General features: G+C 52.6%; 6 protein-coding genes across 6 annotated transcripts; 4 read left to right on the top strand and 2 right to left on the bottom strand.

Annotated features, from left to right (window-relative positions):
- Positions 1–64: 64 nt before the first annotated feature.
- A1O1_07192 (phenol 2-monooxygenase) lies at positions 65–2450 on the bottom strand (the record flags this gene model as incomplete). Its single annotated transcript, XM_007728065.1, has 5 exons — positions 65–834; positions 887–1123; positions 1188–1228; positions 1291–2249; positions 2304–2450. 5 exons carry the CDS (start codon positions 2448–2450, stop codon positions 65–67), a joined length of 2154 nt encoding a protein of 717 aa, XP_007726255.1.
- Positions 2451–4082: 1632 nt separating this feature from the next.
- On the top strand, positions 4083–5557 carry A1O1_07191 (histone acetyltransferase; the record flags this gene model as incomplete). Its single annotated transcript, XM_007728064.1, has 2 exons — positions 4083–4208; positions 4433–5557. 2 exons carry the CDS (start codon positions 4083–4085, stop codon positions 5555–5557), a joined length of 1251 nt encoding a protein of 416 aa, XP_007726254.1.
- Positions 5558–6440: 883 nt separating this feature from the next.
- On the top strand, positions 6441–7699 carry A1O1_07190 (uncharacterized protein; the record flags this gene model as incomplete). Its single annotated transcript, XM_007728063.1, has 3 exons — positions 6441–6601; positions 6651–7395; positions 7463–7699. The coding sequence occupies 3 exons, from the start codon at positions 6441–6443 to the stop codon at positions 7697–7699; spliced, it is 1143 nt and encodes a 380-aa protein (XP_007726253.1).
- Positions 7700–8426: 727 nt separating this feature from the next.
- A1O1_07189 (uncharacterized protein) lies at positions 8427–9472 on the bottom strand (the record flags this gene model as incomplete). Its single annotated transcript, XM_007728062.1, has 2 exons — positions 8427–9130; positions 9226–9472. 2 exons carry the CDS (start codon positions 9470–9472, stop codon positions 8427–8429), a joined length of 951 nt encoding a protein of 316 aa, XP_007726252.1.
- Positions 9473–10528: 1056 nt separating this feature from the next.
- A1O1_07188 (Cu2+-exporting ATPase) lies at positions 10529–14080 on the top strand (the record flags this gene model as incomplete). Its single annotated transcript, XM_007728061.1, has 1 exon — positions 10529–14080. One exon carries the CDS (start codon positions 10529–10531, stop codon positions 14078–14080), a length of 3552 nt encoding a protein of 1183 aa, XP_007726251.1.
- Positions 14081–17460: 3380 nt separating this feature from the next.
- A1O1_07187 (uncharacterized protein) lies at positions 17461–18723 on the top strand (the record flags this gene model as incomplete). The annotated part of the gene is made up of 3 exons (XM_007728060.1): positions 17461–17619; positions 17732–17798; positions 17918–18723. 3 exons carry the CDS (start codon positions 17461–17463, stop codon positions 18721–18723), a joined length of 1032 nt encoding a protein of 343 aa, XP_007726250.1.
- Between the last annotated feature and the right edge of the window lie 274 nt (positions 18724–18997).

Below are 18997 nucleotides of genomic sequence, written 5' to 3'. Positions count from 1 at the left end.
TAATGTTGGTTGAAGGATTTAGGCTGCATGAAGCAAGATTGGAGATGGATTGCATAGCAACTAACTACGCAGCAACTAGACTTGTCGAGCTCCCAACCCTGACTGCGACATTCTCCTGTATGTCCCCAGGGGCAACGCCGACATCGAAGAGTGGCTCGCGTACATTTCCAGCCTTTTGACCACTTTGTTCAATCATGAATGCCGAGAAGAACCTGTCCATGGCATCGTAGTCATCCATGGATCCCACGTACGACACATACTGGTCGGGCCGCAGGATGATGGCACAACCTTCTCCAGGGTCAATTCCATAGTTCTCATACGCATGTCCATGACCTTCGTGGTAGGAGTTGTCGTCCACAAAGATTTTCCAGTAGTCCCAACCGTCCTTGTCGTCGAAGGGACGAAACGCTTCTGGAAAGTCGAAGATGGTGAACTTTTGCCGGTGGCCTGCGTGCACAGCAAGTAACTCAATGACGGAATCGTGTCTAGCATCCCCCGGCGTGAAGCGCCGGAGGAACGAGTTCTGCGCTCCCAGCGCCTTGCCCAACTCGGTGAATCGCTCTGCCTGTCGGGAATTCGTGAGATCGCCGGGGAAGATGACAACTCTCCACGTCCCATTGCTACGGAGTAGCTCCTGGAAGTGTGATGGACGGGCATCCCCTTGGTTGAGGACTTTGAAGCTCGGCATTCTCTTGCCAATCTCCACTTTGCTGGCCAAGGACGGCTTACTGGTGACCTTGTATGCTTCGTTCTGAGTTGCCACATCTGATCCATCTCCCTGCTCCACCGAATCACCGGATTTTGCAACAATGGTACTAGACCCGTAATTGACAGCTTGCGACCGGTGAGTACATAGCAATGAGAGTTGAAACTTGGAAGGTCTTACCTATACCGCTCGCAAACAGGTTGCCATTCTCGAATGCCTCCTTGAACTCGGTCATACTGATGCCCTCCTCGTCCATGACATCCTTTGCTGGTCTGCCGGAGAAGAGCCTTGAGAATCTGTGGTCAAAGCGGATCAGGTCTTGGGCAATGCGCCGTCGTTCTGATTGGTACGTCTTGAGGATGGAACGGTCGGAAATGCCCCGGACGACGCTTGCCACTTTCCAACCCAAGTTGTATGCTATTCGAACATCAGCCCGGCAATCCTCTATTTTACCGTCAACAGTTGCAGCGGAATATCTTACCATCCTGCATGCTGACATTCATTCCTTGGCCAGCTTTGGGACTGATGGTTGGAGCTTGTTAGCACAGTATCCCTTAGCAGACTCATCGGAAAGCAAGACCTACCTGTGTGTGTGAACGGCGTCGCCGGCGAGAAAAATGCGTTCTTTGGCCGAGAACTGGGTTCCGACTCTCTGGCCGATCTGGTACGCAGTCCACCAGTCGCAGTAGCGATAGGTTATCTTGTAAGGCGCCATGATCTTCTGAGCTGATCGAAGAATGAGATCTGGTGTGATCTTCGAGCGATCAAATTTACCCGCATTTCCCGCCCCAACTGTGGTGAGCTGGATATACAGGCGTACCAGCTTGTTCTCTCGAGGGATAACCATCACGCTGCCCGAGCTAGCAGAATGAATTGCACATCTCATTCGGATGTCCGGAAAATCTGTGATGGGGATAATGTCGAGGACGCCCCAGATGTAGTCTGTTGAATCCCCCTCCAGCTTGAATCCCAGTTGGTTTCGGACCCAAGAATGCGCACCGTCTGCCCCCAACACATATTTTGCCTTCACAGTCTCCTCGGAATTGGCCTTGTCATTAAGCTCGGACTTCCTGAGGAGATCCTCAGTATCATCTGGTGATAGATTGCTTCGAAATAGACCATCGGAGATCACAGAACCATTGGCCGAGGTAGCGGTTTGCTTTGGAGTTGCCTCTTCCTCAGATAAATGTCGCAGTGTAACCGTGATGGGGTAAGCATCTGGATCTTCGGCCAGAGATTCGTCCAAGTCTAGCTTAGTTGGCATGACGCCACGCTCGACCCGGATGTCACTTTTGCTGGCAATGGAATCAAGAAAGAACCGTTCGATCCGGCCTTGATGCAACACAACTTGCTGAAAGCGGCTGATGCCAGGAGTCGTGTCGGGAATTCGGTCGCTTCGCCGAATAAGCCCATCCTTGTCGGGATTCCAGAGACAAATCTCAAGCATATGGTTCCCCTCGATCCAGGCCCGATGTGCGATGCCGAAGGAATCCAATATTTCCAAGGTGCGACACTGGAGCCCATCGGCCTGACCATTGAAAACCTGGAGAGAATATAAGCACATTCAGATACTGATATGCGAGTATTCCCAACAGACCTTGGTTCCTCTCTTGTCCACGATCCGTGCATTGACGCCGCAATGGGCCATCCAATTTGCCATCATCAATCCGGCAGGCCCAGCGCCGATGATGAGGACGTCGATCTTGTCATTGGGGCGGTGTTCGGAGTTCATAGCTTGTGCCATTAGTAAGGAGAATTGCACCAAGTGCACCTCTTCTTCTGTTCAAATGGTGGGGAGGCAGGGCCTATTCATGCAGATAGCTCAGAAGTAAAGTTGTGCTCAGCAGACCAGATCCCATGTGACCGGACATAGGATCATTTATAGCTTCTTGGAGACACGCTGTAGATGAAGTAGGAGCACTGTAGCTTGGCTTGCCGAAGGAGAAGTGAGCACTCGATCCGACTTCATCGGAACAGGGACTTTTGGGTCGTGTCAGGTCTCATTTGCCCACTTAACTTGTCCTCCACAATAGTAGCCATAATGGCAAGATGATTGCCATGGTTGACATCCACGCTGTTGTTTAGCCCGCTCAACCCCAACAAGTGAGCACTCGATCCGACTTCACCGGAACCGCGACTTTTGGGTCGTGTCAGGTCTCATTTGCCTACTGAGATTGTCCTCCACAAAGGTAGGCATAGTGACATGTCAATCATCGCCATTTGATTAGCCCGCTGACCCCAACCCCAGATTGTGCATGTTTTGGGGTGCCCCATCCTTCCGCCGCATCCGGTCCGGGGGGTTTGAGAGGGGGGTTGTTTGGGGTTGCGCCGAGGTAATGCTTTTCCACATACCTTGTGCGCCTTTAGACGGTCAGACTTTCCAATGCGATTTGATAGGCACTGTTCCAGGCATGTTCCGGGATATCTCCCAGCAGTTGTATAATTCGCTCGGATAAATAATGCTGCTTCTTGACGTACGACGCCGCGGCAGGAAAGAATCGGCACACAACGAGAGACGTTCGTGCCAACAGAAGAGAATCAAGCTGCGCGCAGCAACGTCCAGCGCTTGGATGAATTTCGCAAATGCTCACTGATAGGTCGATGGGTTGACAATGCGGAGGCTGTCATCCTGAGGAGGTGTGGCGGGTGAGACCGAGTCATGCATTTGCCTCGTTCAACAGCAGTTGACTACTATGTCAGTATTGCAGCAGCTGCATTTTGACATAAAGAACCGCGGCTCTGATGCTGGGAGCCAAAACCTGAGAACAGGAGCCAAGGGTCGAGGAGTAAGCATCCAAGGGGAAATTGAGTCTTTAAGGCAGCCATGGCCTCGTCTTCAAAGACCTACTGCAACTACTCCGGCTAGCCAAGCCCACACCTGGAGACGGCTTCGTCGTGTAAGCCTCCTTACACAGCAGCGTATAGAGGGGCACCCAAAGAGTGGGAATTGGACACTGTAATATAGAGGTTGTGCCATTGAACAGGGAGACACAGAGAGTGACATCAAGTATCTACCTACATGTACAGAGTGATATCTAGTAGGTGTCGCGCAATCTCTTTTCGGAAGGGAAACAACGCCGCCTTTGCGATTCGGTGTTCCTGTTAAAGCAGCATGACCACCGTGATCACAACCTCCACTAGGGCTGCGCTCTCCGCTCTCCGACTGCGGTGGCTCAGTCGCCAGAACGTAGTCACGTCGCCGCCACCATTTATTATATATCCACGTCCTTCTACTCACTCACTCCTGTACAAGGGGTGCAATACGACGAAGCTGGCCCTGCAACTATAGCTTGTATTTGGCAGATGAGGTGTGGACTTTCGCCATGGCTCCTATAAATCCCGAGAGTAAGTCAGAAGTATTACCCTCTCCATCGCAATGGATGTGGCAGTTAATACCCGGGAAGGCACCAAGCGAAAAGCTTCGGAGGACGGATCCTCAGCGCGCTCCAAGAAAGCGCGGACCGAATCTCCTGTCTTCGACGAAGTTTCAAAGCACGAAGAGGTGAGCCTATCTCTATCCTTCACTGAATCATGGCCTCCGGACCCCAGCTTGGGTGGTTTCCGCCTGACGATAACCTGTATCGCTTTCCAACAAACGTCTCTTCTGATTCCCACTCGACGATATTCCTACCTTGCGACCCAGACAGTGCTGGGGGAGAGCGCGGCTGGCCCTGTATCGATGCAACCTCAGACTAGAATTTTGAGACTAACCGTACTGCTGTCCAGTCCGATGTCGATCCTCCTATAACGCCTACACCGGTCGATTTTCCCGACAAGCCTGCAGTCATCGAGGAGAAACAGGGGCTCATCGAGTTCCGAGTGGTCAACAACGACAATTCGCGCGAAAGCAATATCATCCTCACCGGGTTGAAATGCATCTTCCAGAAGCAACTGCCGAAGATGCCCAAGGACTACATCGCGCGACTCGTGTATGACAAGACGCACCTCTCGATCGCCATTGTCAAGCAGCCCCTGGAGGTTGTTGGTGGGATCACATACAGACCATTCAATTCGCGGAAGTTTGCCGAGATTGTCTTTTGCGCGATCTCGTCAGATCAGCAAGTCAAGGGCTACGGCGCCCATTTGATGGCACATCTGAAGGACTATGTCAAAGCGACCTCTCCTATCATGTACTTCCTCACTTACGCAGACAATTACGCCATCGGCTACTTCAAGAAGCAAGGGTTCACCAAGGAAATTACATTGGACAAGTCGATTTGGATGGGTTACATCAAAGATTACGAAGGGGGGACAATCATGCAATGCAGCATGTTACCGAGGATCCGGTACCTTCAGGTTCCTCGCATGCTACAGAAGCAGAAAGAAGCGGTCATGGCGAAGATACGGGCTGTGAGCAAGTCGCATATTGTCCATCCACCACCGGCACAGTGGAAGAACGGTATCGTCGAGATTGATCCCATGTCCATTCCCGCAATTAAGGATTCAGGCTGGTCTCCATCGATGGATGAACTCTCTCGCCAACCGCGCCATGGTCCCAACTACAATCAACTTCTCCATCTGCTTAACGACATGCAGAATCATACGGCCGCGTGGCCCTTTGCTCAACCCGTCAACAAGGATGAGGTCCCGGATTACTACGAGGTTATTAAGGAGCCCATGGACCTGTCTACCATGGAGGACCGCCTACAAAATGATCTCTACCCGCGGCCTGAGGACTTCATCCGAGACGCGAAGCTCGTTTTCGATAATTGTCGCAAGTACAACAACGAAAGCACGCCCTACGCAAAGAGCGCCAACAAGCTTGAGAAGTTCATGTGGCAGCAGATCAAGAACATTCCGGAGTGGTCGGTGAGTAATCTTCGGTCTTCGAGAGAGGGTATCATATACTGACTCGATGCTAGCACCTGGCGGAGTGAGTCTTGACGCCATAGTTCTTGTGTCAGTATTTGCTGGCGAGTAGCGCCTTTCTGAACTCCATCGTTGCAGGAAGGAAGTAGGCAGGGCGTGGTGCCGTCGATAGGCGATTGATCTTTTTTGGTTTTATGATACCCCATCAGCACTGGAGGGTTATGGCGGGTGAAGGATCATGAGTGATGAATGAACCAGCACAGCAATAAAATGATGACATCTTTTCATGGCATTAGTGTTCTGACATTAATGGGATATCAAACGCCGGCAGGAAAGTTAAAGTAAGGTAGACAAGCATTTGTTTGGTTATAGAAGCCGGACAGTGTACGTATTGTAATATTACGCCGTACACGGTAGAAACCCAGCGAGGTCAAATTAGAATAACAGGGGCGAGCCAATCAGTGGCCAGAACCACACCGTTGCCCGAGCGCGTCCCCCAAGTCCGACTTCATCTCATCTGCAGCCAATGCAGACCAAAGAACAACTTGAACACGACCGCTTCACGCCCGTTCGATCACAATCCTTTCCTACCTTCATGACTCCTACGCTCATTCGGATCCGCTACCTCTGCATTCCCTACGTTCTCTGAGGCTCCATCGCTGCCCCGGACAAGAAAACGTTGCCGCCCTTTACCGCGTCACCTCTGCCACATTTCACTTCACCTTGGTCTCAGCTACCACCAATACTACTTCACACCTTCTCTACGATCACCACGGCAGATATCATCGAGCGTCACATTTCGTGCTTCGCTCACTGCGCAACGTCTATTTCAAACAGATAAAGCGCTGCGCGCTGGGACACACGCAGCGGTAAACGTGGAACAACATAGCACTGTTGTTTTGGCTACAAGGCCTCAGCGGAAACAATGGCGCATCATACACATCCCGACCATGAGCTGGAACAGCGCAACCGATTACCGACACTGATGGAAGTGCTGGGTAGAAGGACGCTGGCACCAGTGGATCTGTTTTCGTTCTACATATACATGCGCGACCAACAGCGCTCCGTGGACTACCTGGACTTCTGGTTTGTGGATCCTTGGTTTGTTGATGAAAGCAGAAGCTGACTGCTGCAGGCTGGACGTTTCCCAACACATGTCCCTCTGCCGGCATTACGTACGAGAATTGCGACGGTCCATGCTTGTCGATACCCCCGAGATGGAGAAGGCTACGAGTAAAAGGTCTTCGACAATGTTCGAAGGATTCGATCTGGGCGAAGGGATCGACCCTAGAAAGAGTGGACAGGAGTCCAGAGTTTCGGCATTTCTGAGATCAGACAATGGCACGGCTCGCAAGCCTGGTAGCAGAGAAGGAGGCATTGACAATTCTCCCTCACACAGCTTGGGGTCTGCGCATTCTCGAAATTTCAGTCGCCCGTCAGCGGATAGACCGTCGCCGTCGGAACAGCTCCCACAACCAAGCTATTCGACGCCTGAAGTGCGCACTGATTCCAACTCACCTGGTCACAGTGTTGCTAGAGCCGACATCAAGGCCAGCGCCGAGAAAATTCTCTACACATTTATTCTACCAGGCTCGGAGCGCGAGATCGTGTTGCCAGACAGCATGGTGAACAGAATCATCCGCGCGATCGAGGAGGATGGACGCGACGACCCTGAAGTCTTCGACGATGCAAAGGACTACGTCTTCCAGGCCATGGAGAGAGACGCCTTTCCCGGGTTTTTGCAGGCCAAAGCGCTGGGAAATCTCGTTCCTCTGAGTGTTCTGATCAGGCTGGTTATCGGCCTTTTGAGTCTCATGGCCGGCTTCTGGGGTGGATATTACATGATTCTGAGGGATGCTTCGAGAAGCACCAGATGTTGGGTAAGAAGCTCCACTAGGCCCCTTCCCATTTGATTATTATCCGAACTCCCACTGACATCTATCTCAGGTCATTCTCCCTTTCACCATTGGCACCTACTGCCTGGTGTCATACCAGTATAAACTGGACATCATTGCCGCCTATCTCGGCTTCAGCGAGTACACTTGGATGAACTGGTCACGAGTGCGGGAGCCCTTTGTTCGCCGGCTGCTGCTGACCCGTGCAACCATGGCGCTCCTCATGTTCATTGCCACGGCGGTTGCACTAAGCATATTGTTCATCTTCGTCCCGGGCACGAGGTTCTGAACGGAAGGCGGTGAAGGGTACAGCAGCAATGACCTTATGGAATGAATTGAATTCGGCGCGGTGTTTGGCGTTGGGGCTCGCCCAGGGAACGGATGACGTGCGTGTGTGGCTTTTGCAAGACATATTTCGCTGGAGACTGGACCAGTGGAAAGAGTTCAATAATGGACTGAGCCAAGGGATGGAGCAATGGTGGCAGGGTCTTGCAGGGCGTTCTGGGTGATGTTCTTGTGGGCACGATTGGCACGACTCTCATGCTGGGATTGCTGAAGATTGTGGAAGAGGGCACACGGCAGGAAGGGGGTCGTCCTGCAACAAGGGTGGCGAATTGTCAATGGAACAGCCACATACACGGAGGAGCTTGCGAGCTTGGATACCCTGGGACTATTTTCAGGTTGGTGGGTTTTTTTGTTCTTCTCGACAGAGCTTCAGTTATGCGACCATTCTGCGAATATCAGCAACTTCAGAGCTTCTCTGTGCCTCCAGTAATTGCGTGTGCTTCTGGCGTTTATCGTTGGGGCTACGGTGACAGATGATCGGTGACCTCGACGATGCTTTGGAGCTGTATCATTCATTGCAGACACGAAAACGTGGGTAGCTGGATCGTCACTCATACATTCATTGACTGCCTGGCCAAGCCTGGTCCTGATCTAGACCCATCAACGCCGTGATGCGATAAGGCTCTAGCCGTGCAGCCTAAGGCGCAAGGCTCTGTCGTGAACCACCCGGTCTATTTCGTGGCACGTCCTCTATTTCTCTTTGCGCCTCTTGAGCCCCCGGCGCCATGGCCCCCACGACCACCGCCCCCGTGGTGCCCAACATCACCAAGACCTTCGTCCAAGTCCATTCGGCCGTCGTCATCACTTAGATCTTCGCCCTCGCCTTCCATCTGTTGATCTATATCGCGCTTGCTAGGCAACCGATGTACGCCTCGCGTGGGACGGCCGCCGGACTTAGACTCGCCATTATCCAAAGCCTTCTCACTCAGCACAGCAGCGTCGACGACTTCCTGCCGTTTCCGCTGCGTGGTATTGCGCTGAGCAGCTGTCTGGCGGATAGACGAGATCTGAGCTTCCATCTCGCTCACCACGGATGTGCACCGCGATTCCCACGTCTGCAGGATCTGGAGAAGGGCGGGCAGAGACTGTGGCCGCAGATCACGAAGGGGTGCGACCGAGGTGATATTGACGACTGGAGGACTCGACGTAGGCGAGAGTCTCGCGGTCAGAAGACCCGAGTAGATCGACTGGGTGACCAGGGATTCGAGACTGGCGGCGTCGGGCAGGGACAAGGACTGGAGGAGAGATGGGTATGTGAGCGCATCGGTCACGGTTGTTCCGTCACTCGGAGCAAACGGCGAAGCCAGCGTCAGGAGACTGAGTTGACGAAGTTTCAGGGTCTGAGGTTCGTCGAGCTCTGGAAGACCTGGCATGCCTATAATCGGATAAACGTGCCCGTCGTTAGCACTGCTGTAACTAGTTGTCTGCTTCTAGCGGTTGCGGTCGCGGTCGCGGTCAGCGCAAACATACCTTTGTATTCGGCATATGTGCCCCAGCTGAAGACTTCGAGCAGGGTCAGCCATGATTGTAGTTCCGTCCCGCGAAGGCTCTGGCAGGCCGGCGTCTGGAGGAGTTCCGTGAAGACATATGTGCCTGGTGCGGATATGGCGCCTTTGATCAGCTCGGCGACGAAGCGAGGGGATGGCGATTTTGTCGTTGTTGCGAGATGCACAAATGGCTGGATGGCTGCCAAAGCCTTGCTTTGAGACTGGTCCATGGCTGAGAATGTGGAGGATGGTAGATGAGAAGTTGTTGCGCTGTTGAACTGCGGACATGTATCGATGCACTCTGTATACTGTGATAGATCCCGCTACAGCAGAAGCGCGTTGCAGGCGGTAGGCTGCGAATTAGAGGGATTTAGTTGAGCCTTCATTCCTATCTTGTACTAGTTTGGGCGAATACTCTGTCTGCATTGCAGTGGTAGTAGATCATCACTGAACGCTATAATCGCTAGGGTACTATTAATATTAGAGGGCTATGACTAGGTACCTACCTAGGCAGTACAGTACGTCCTAGTAGTACGTGAATCAAGGGGAATGCAATCTCTGGAAGACAAGCTTGAACGTGTGGCCTTCACTTCAGGTTGCGATCGATTGTTGTTGTAGAGGTGGCCTGACGAGAGCACCAACCTCTTAATTGCGACGTACTAAGGTACTACGTACTAGTAGTAGGATGTTGTAGCGGATTCCGACTGCAGCAGCCATGGCCGCGTGGACTGACAGGTAAAGAGTCTGGGGTACTAGTACTACTACCTAGTAGTAGTAGTAGGTATGTAGAGGTTTAGGCCTGAGCATTGGCAGTTCTAGAGCCCCAGAAGCCACTTTGCCAGCGCCATTATTATGATTGATTGATTGATGAGTCTATGTAGGTATTTTTAGTGCGTGGCGTAATTTTCCGACTCCTTTTGGTCTCTGTTTCTCTTCCGCGGCCCGCCCTCGAATTGTATGGATCTCTAAGCAACTTCAAACACTACATCGTCTCACCTTCGTCTCGTCTCGTCTTGTCTCCTACTCTCACTCTTTACCCGGCTGTTCAGTGTCGCGTCGGTCAGCCTTACACCGGCTCACGCTCCGTCCTCTTTTCCACGCTCCTTCAGACTGCAACTGCGCTCGTTACCACTCTCCTCTGCTTTCCGCCGATTCCCTTCGCCTCCGGATTTACGGGTCACTGAAATGTGCCTCTATAAATATACTTGATCGCGCATTAATTTGGGCCTGAAAGAGTGTCGCCCGGAGGCATTATGGAGCCGTTACTTGGAGGAGGCCCAGCTTACATGGCCACCACCACTCTGAAGGTGGACGGCATGACATGCGGTGCCTGCACTTCGGCGGTTGAATCGGGTTTCAAGGGTATCGAAGGTGCCGGAGCGGTGTCAGTGAGCTTGATGATGGGACGAGCCGTCGTTCATCATGATCCGGTGAAATTGCCGCCAGAGAAACTTGCCGAAATCATTGAAGACTGCGGATTCGACGCCGAAGTCCTCACAACCGATATTCCTCAGCCTACCACCCCGGCCTCACAGCAAGACGGCCCAGATGGGTCAGACGAGACAGCGTCGAAGATTACTACAACAACGATCTCAGTGAAAGGAATGACATGCGGGGCGTGTACATCCTCGGTGGAGGCAGGATTCAAGGATGTTCCAGGCGTCAAGAGCATGAGCGTGTCTTTACTGGCTGAGCGTGCGGTTGTTCAACACGATGCAGACATAATCAGCGCTGAAGCTTTGGCCGAAATAATCGAGGACCGAGGGTTTGATGCCACCGTGTTGGAGTGCAAGACCCAGGAGACTATCAAGCCTGCAACTGGCGACGCCCTGGGGACCAACGTAGGTTCCACCACATGGACGACCACCGTCGCTATCGAAGGCATGACCTGTGGAGCCTGCACCTCGTCCGTTGAAGGCGCGTTCAAAAATGTCCCTGGGTTGGTGCGGTTCAACATAAGTCTTCTTGCAGAACGAGCGGTTGTTTCGCACGATCCAGCGGTTCTGCCGGCAGAGAAGATTGTCGAACTCATCGAAGACGCCGGATTTGACGCGAAGATCGTGTCGTCGCAAGCAGAAACGACATTACATGGCGCCCCACGCGTCTCGCAACAATTAAAAATATACGGTCTTCCAGACGGCAAGGCTGCGACAGATCTGGAAAACGAACTGAGAGCGAAACCTGGCATTAAGAATGCTGTCATCAGCTTGTCCACCTCCCGTGCCACTGTCACATATGACCCTGCAATGATCGGGCTTAGAATGATTGTTGGGGTTATCGAGGCAGCCGGCTTCAATGCCCTTGTGGCAGACTCCGAGGACAACAATGCCCAACTAGAGTCGTTGGCCAAAACCAAAGAGATCCAGGAATGGAGGCGGGCATTCCTGACCTCTCTGGCATTTGCCATCCCAGTCTTTCTGATCAGCATGGTAATTCCCATGCTGTTTCCCTCATCAGACTTTGGCGCCATACAGATCATACCTGGTCTCTTCTTGGGTGACATCATTTGCTGCGCCTTGACCATTCCCGTGCAATTTGGCATTGGTAAACGATTCTACAGGTCAGCATACAAAAGCTTGAAGCATAGATCGCCCACCATGGATGTTCTGGTCGTGCTTGGGACGTCGGCGGCGTTCTTTTTCAGTTGTTTTTCGGTCGTCGTGGCAGTCATTATACCGCCTCACAACAAACCCGGGACAGTATTCGACACGAGCACCATGTTGATCACTTTCATCACTCTCGGGAGATGGTTGGAGAACCGAGCAAAGGGTCAGACGTCCAAGGCGCTCTCCAACTTGATGTCTCTTGCGCCCAGTATGGCGACGATCTACGAAGATCCTGTGTATGCTGAGAAGCTCGCTGATGCATGGGCGGTCCCGGAATCTCCGACGCTTGAGAAAACTCCATCCATATCTTCCAGACATAACAGTGTTTCTGCACCGTCTGGACCTTCAGCTGTCGAGAAAGTCATTCCTACGGAGCTCCTTGAAGTCGGAGATGTTGTCATTCTTCGTCCTGGCGATAAGGTTCCGGCCGATGGCATCGTCACTCGCGGGGAAAGCTACGTCGACGAAAGCATGGTGACTGGAGAACCCATGCCCATCCTTAAGAAAAAGGGCAGCGCACTAATTGCTGGTACGGTGAACGGTGCCGGCAAAGTCGACTTCAAGGTGACTCGCGCAGGGAAAGATACTCAGCTGAGCCAGATTGTGAACCTGGTGCAAGAAGCACAAACAAGCCGCGCGCCTATTCAACGTATGGCCGATCTTGTTGCTGGCTATTTCGTCCCAATCATCATTCTGCTCGGTCTGACCACCTTTATCGGATGGATGGTATTGAGCCACACGATGCGAAACCCACCCGAGATCTTCGTCGACAACCAAAGTGGCGGAAAATTCATGGTCTGCTTGAAACTTTGTATCTCGGTCATTGTTTTCGCCTGCCCTTGTGCTCTGGGCTTAGCAACTCCCACAGCAGTCATGGTGGGAACCGGGACCGCATCTCAACAAGGCATTCTGGTGAAAGGAGGTGCGGCTCTCGAAGCAGCCACGCGGATTACGCATATCGTTTTGGACAAAACCGGCACCCTGACGTTCGGCAAGCTCCAAGTGGCGGACACACACATCGACTCGGCCTGGACCTCTAACCCGTGGAGAGTCAAAGTATGGTGGACCTTGATGGGTCTGGCTGAAGCAGGTTCCGAGCATCCTATCGCCAGATCTGTCGTAGCCGCGGCGAAAGACAAACTCGATCTCGAAGATGAAGAGCCATTCTCTGGCCAGGTCATCAATTTCGCAGTGATCGTCGGCGAGGGGGTCTCTGCCTTGATCGAGCTAGAGAGCTCCACCCGGAAGTCCGACCAGGATCCAGCAAACCCAGAACAGACCCGATACAAGGTGTACGTCGGCAACGCCAAATTCCTGCGCAACAAAAAGATCCCCATTCCCTCCGAATTCGAGGACGAAGGCAATTCAGCCTCGCCCCTCGCAACCGCTGCCAGTCAAAAGTCCAAGACAGGCATCACAACCGTCTACGTCGCCATCAACGGACAATACGCAGGCATGCTCGAACTCTCGGATACCCTGAAACCCACCGCCCCCGCGGCCATCGCCGCGCTACACAAGATGGGCATCAGCACGTCCCTGGTGACGGGCGACACGTACAACACGGCGCTAAGCATCGCGCAACTCGTCGGCATCCCACGCGAGTCGATCCGCGCATCCGTGTCGCCCGGCGACAAACAAGCCATTGTCGCCGAGCTGCAGTCGCAAGGCGAAGTCGTCGCCATGGTCGGCGACGGGATCAACGACTCCCCCGCGCTGGCGACCGCCAACATCGGCATCGGCCTGGTCTCCGGCAGCGACATCGCCGTCGAAGCCGCCGACATCGTCATCATGCGCTCCGACGATCTGCTGAACATCCCCGCCGCCCTGCACCTGTGCCGCGTCATCTTCCGCCGCATCAAGATGAACCTGGTCTGGGCGTGCGCCTATAACGTCCTCGGCCTGCCTTTCGCCATGGGCATTTTCCTGCCCTTGGGATACCACATGCCTCCCCTGATGAGCGCCACTGCCATGATGTTCAGCAGCATCAGCGTCACCCTGTCGAGTCTGGCGCTGCGGTGGGCGCGCAGGCCGAAATGGCTGACCGTCGAGGCGATGGAGCTGGAGTCTGCCAAGATCGCTGTCCCTGTTGTAGGCCAGAAGCGGAAACTGGGGTACGTTGCTACAGTCAGGGACTTTGTGTCCGGCCTATTTGACGGCGCGTTGGTCAAGAGGAGAGCGGAGGAGCGGGATCGTGGAAACTATGTCCCGCTCAGGACTGTCGAGCCTGTTTAGTTTCATCTGTTTTTATTGAACGAGATTGTCTTTTGTTATATACCACTATATACCTGCCTGCAGTAGCGCGACTATTGTATGTATCATTCTAATTAATCTGTCATCTAGACCAAAGGCGCTCTTTGCGACGTAGAGCTCTAGATGCTGACCAGCTACATCGTTGGCATTCTATCCAGTTGGACGATGGATTGACGGGCATGTCGCACTTACGATACGAAAGTGCCTGTCAGGGGATTCTCTAGTGGCTTCGTCATAAGGCTGAGCCCCTGAATGGCGATGGAGGAAGCAATACTAGTAAGTAAATCGACCCTACATATTCCCATCACGAATGGGGCTTTGGGAGTGGACAAAATGAGCAGCACGTTTCACTCTTTTTCAAGCATGGATCGTAGTCGAAAATTCTGATACAGAACCAACTCCGCCATGGGAGTTGGATGTTCAACATGTCCAGCCCGTCCCTCTCGCATCAACGCTCTTCACGATCGAAGCATGGCATTGCGCATTTCAAATACGGTATCTCGGCCCAACATCTCCCCATAATCACATCAGATCACCTCTCCTTGTGATATTGACGAATAGGTACTCAGAACAGATTTCTCCGCAATGCCCAAACCTCGCAAATTCTCATCTCTCGCTGGCAACAGACTTCCGAGTCCCATGCACATGTCAATACCTCCCGTCACTGATTGACATCTTCTATGTCAAATTCTTCGAGGATCTATTGCTTCACGTAGTCGAGTGAAGGTCGACTTGTCGCTGATGGTGCAGTCAATCAAGGCCATGTCCGGCTCTTCACCATTCTCGACCGGGTCCGACACGGCATGTTTGGGCACATCACAAATCTCTTGGATTATCGGGAGGTCGCGTGTGACCACGGGCCAGGACTTGCGCAAGGTATCCTGTGGGAAATTGCTATTCACGCTGAACTCAGGTCAGTAAGTGCACTTCGGCATATGTGTTGGAGGGATGGGAGTGACTGGTGGCACGACGACTTACGACCGTGCATGTGTGGGCAGTAGAGTCAGAATTCCAGGCCCGAAGAAATCCACCATATTATAGAGGCTTGCAAAGTTCTGAATGTACATTTGCACGACTCTTCTCTCCGCGCCTAAGACGCTGCTTGCAAAGTCTAATGCGATTGACCTCCAATCTCTTCCTTTGCTGGACACTCCTGATTGACCATCTTCGAGAAGCACAGTTTCGACGAGAACTCGCAACCTAGGATCGTAGTGGGGAGAATTTGGGCTTTTTAATCGCATTCAAGAGCTTATAAAACTCTTGCCCAATCCGGAACCGGTAGAGATTCCCTCTGAAGACGTATATGGTCTCCAGCTGCCTGGGTTGTGCTACAGAATGGCAGAGCAAAGCGAATTGCCGACTCATACGGGTCAGGATTGCAAAGCTGGACCGATCATACTGAACACTGTCGTCGTTGTGATTGTACTTCCCTCGGCCGGACTGCGGTCTCTGGCACGGCCTTAGATCGTGATCAGCGCAAGCCATAAAGCGAAAAGTCAATTTCTCTTACCAGTGTCCTGATGAACGATCGCGAGTGCTTTTATGAAGAGATGGTGTTTGTAACTGTGATAGCTCTCGAGAGACTCTTCAGGCCCCGCCGGTATGCCCGCTCCTTTCAATTTAGTGCCCGCGAGGGCTTGCGTGTCGGGTATGGTTGTAGCAACTTCTGTGGCTGCTGGTGGACCATTTCTCGCTTTGTGCTCTTTCTTCAACTTGTCCACGACATGCTTAATGATTGAAAGCTGGCGACTAGCTTCGAGCCGCTCCACCGCACCTTCCGTCGAGTTCTCAGCGCATCGAAGGAAGTGGTGCAGAGCCGTCATAACGGTCATCGTAAACCTGGCAACGTCTGGCGACCCTCGCTGCTGGAATTGGTGAATTTTAGTCATGGCCATGGAAGGTTGTTAGGGATTCAAAGAGCGTCCTGACCTTGAGTAATGCCTGGGCATCTTCAAGTAGGCGTTCGACTTGGTGGACAGCATGCTCCGGCAGAGTCTCACTGCTTGCTGGATCGGCCATTATGGAGTGGTTGCAGGGTAATTTGAAATCAAACCTGTGATGCCAGGCATGTGTATGTTCAGAGAAATCTCTCGTAGCTGCGGTAGACGGTTCGTAGTTGAAATCCGGTTATCTTCGTAGCAACGATGTTTGGAAGGGTGAGCAGTGAATGGCCATGGTCAGTCTGTTTACCTTCCCCCCCGCGGTTGTTGGGTGCGGCAGAAAACCGCGTTCCATGTGTTCATCGAGGTGGTTGCTGGTGCCAACCAGGGGCATGTGTTACAGTCTCTCACTGGCATGGCCAGTATAGGCCGTCAGGGAGTCAGATCCTGGAGTAAGATGGGTAGAGAAGAGGGCTCAGTCTTCTGCAGAGTAGTAGTAAGGCCAATGGAAAAGCGGCATTAGAAGGAGCAAACTGCAACGGCAAGAACAATAGGCAGTTACATTTCTGGTATACCCGGTCTCGATGGTCATCCTTCTTCCTACTCTCAGTCTTGATCTCCAGCATCCCCGGAGTATCCAACAAGTCGACGTCGCCAGACTCGTAGTGGTGAGTACAACAAGACCCTTCTTTTCAAATGAACCAGCTCTTCAATGAACCAGCTCTTCAATGAACCAGCTCTTCAATGAACCAGCTCTTCAAAACAGCCTGGTCATAGAGATACCAAACTCTCGCGATCTGCCAACTTTCTAATCTTCCCACTGCTCACAGCTGGTCAAGCCATAGGAATGCTATTCTCCTCGCACATCTTCCGCCACCCTCCATGTCGCCGCCTTGCCATCAAACCCATAGACCCTGCCATCTTCACTGGCAAAATCGTCAAAGGTATTCGCTGGCTTCTCTCGACAGAGGCAGCAGAAGATATCCATCCACCAGAGGGCTAGGGAAGTGGTAATACCGCAAGCGATCCTGGCGACCATGGCACACAGGGTCGGTAGTTGGTTTCAAGACTGTCAAAGGTATTGTCCCGTATAGCCGTATATGCATTGACAGCTGATATCTCCTCGAAGATATGGTGATAGCCACTCCAACCTGTCTTGTTCTCTTCTCGTTCTGTGTTGCAGTCTGATAACGCGCCCGTAAATGGCACGATTCCATTGGCGGATCTTGCCTGCCGGTCGAGTGCGTGACTGGTTGAATACTCCGCCTTATCACAGCATGTTGTTGATCAGTGACGACATGCTTGTTTCGACTTTCACGTGTCGCCAGCACCATCGACGACGACTTCATCGCCGCAAGATTCATGATATACTAGTATCACGCACCATTCTTCTACTGATCAAGACTGAAGAAGTTGCCCTTATCTTCCTTCACGCCGCCTGGCTGGGTGAAACACTGGCACACCTCGACATCATCCCATACGATGCCTCCAGCAACGTCACATCTCCTCTCTGCCATCGTTCTCACTTCCACCATTCTCCCTAGTGCTCTCGGAAGCCAAGTCGCAGTTAAAGAATGGACCTTCAAAGGTCTTGATATTCCATCTATCGGGCTGGGACTATGGAATTCGAAAGATAAAGATGTAAGTCGTTGGTGTGATTTTCTCCCTTCCAACCTTTGTCCCAGAATGGAATACGAAGTCAAGGCCTTAGATCCATGGACAAGGCACTAACCATATTCAACCTCGAACATAGGCAACCCGTGCCGTCGAATATGCCTTCGATGCGGGCTACAGCCATGTCGACTCGGCCGCAGCATACGGTACGTATTGAAGACCATCTGAGAATGAACGCTACGATGCAGACGCCTTCCTGGCTCCCTCTTTCTCCTCTTCCATCCCATCCCATCACATTCGTACTAACCGCATTACATTCATTCAGGCAACGAAGACTTTGTCGGCAAAGCACTCCAATCTTCCGACACCCCCTCCCGCCACAAATACTGGGTGACCTCGAAACTCTGGAACACCGACCACAGACCTGGACGAGTCGCGCCGGCCCTGAAGAAGACCCTGGCCGACCTATCGATCCCCTACCTCGATCTGTACCTGATGCACTGGCCCGTGGCTTTCCTCCCGGACACAGAACCTGGCCGAACCATCGTCGACCAAGACACCGACATCGTCATGACGTGGCGGGCCATGGAGGATCTCGTCCGCGCCAATCTGACCCGGTACATTGGCGTGTCGAATTTCAGCCCGCGCCAGCTCGACACCATCCTGAAGGACTGCCACATCTGTCCGTACGCCCATGAGTTCGAGACCCACCCCTACCTCCAGCAGCAGGAGTTTGTCGATTGGCACGGCGAGCATGGCATCAAGGTCATCGCTTATAGTCCGTTGGCCAACATGAACCCGACCTACAAAAGTAAATACCCGAAGCTGGATCCGATCGTGGAAGACCCCTTCTGGAAGGACATGGCTAGCAGAAAGAACGTCACCGCTGCACAGGCTGTTCTTGGTTGGGGCATTCAGCGAGGCACCGTCGTCATTCCCAAGAGTGTCCACGAAAAATACATATTCGAAAACCTGGCCAGTGTCAACGTTACTTTCTCCAAGGCAGAAATGGGAGAGATTGCCGCCCAAGACAAGAGGTCAAGATTCAATAACCCGAGCAAGGACTGGGGTGTCGAATTGTTTGAAGGGCTGGATGACGGGTACAATCGCTTCTTCGTCGAAGAACTGTAAAAACTGATGAGGGAGTGATTTACGGAACTGTAGGAAGGACCTATATGCCAATGAATTTGATCCAAGGTACAGCACGAAAAGGATGCCATGATATACAGTATTGCTCGGGTATGTGGATGCGCCGACTAATGCGATAACTCCCTCCACACCAGGACCATCAAGCCCCTACCTGGCCTTTCGCCATCCGGTTACTATGCCACACCACACCACGGCCCGATGGTACACCAGGGGTACCAAATGATGTGCCAACAACGCCAATGCCAATGCCTTGAAC

This window comes from Capronia coronata, assembly GCF_000585585.1.
Source record: "Capronia coronata CBS 617.96 chromosome Unknown acBCG-supercont1.6, whole genome shotgun sequence".
Classification (NCBI taxonomy): Eukaryota; Fungi; Ascomycota; class Eurotiomycetes; order Chaetothyriales; family Herpotrichiellaceae; genus Capronia; species Capronia coronata.
Note: the sequence above shows the minus strand (reverse complement) of the source record. Positions and strands in the feature narration are given on the sequence as shown.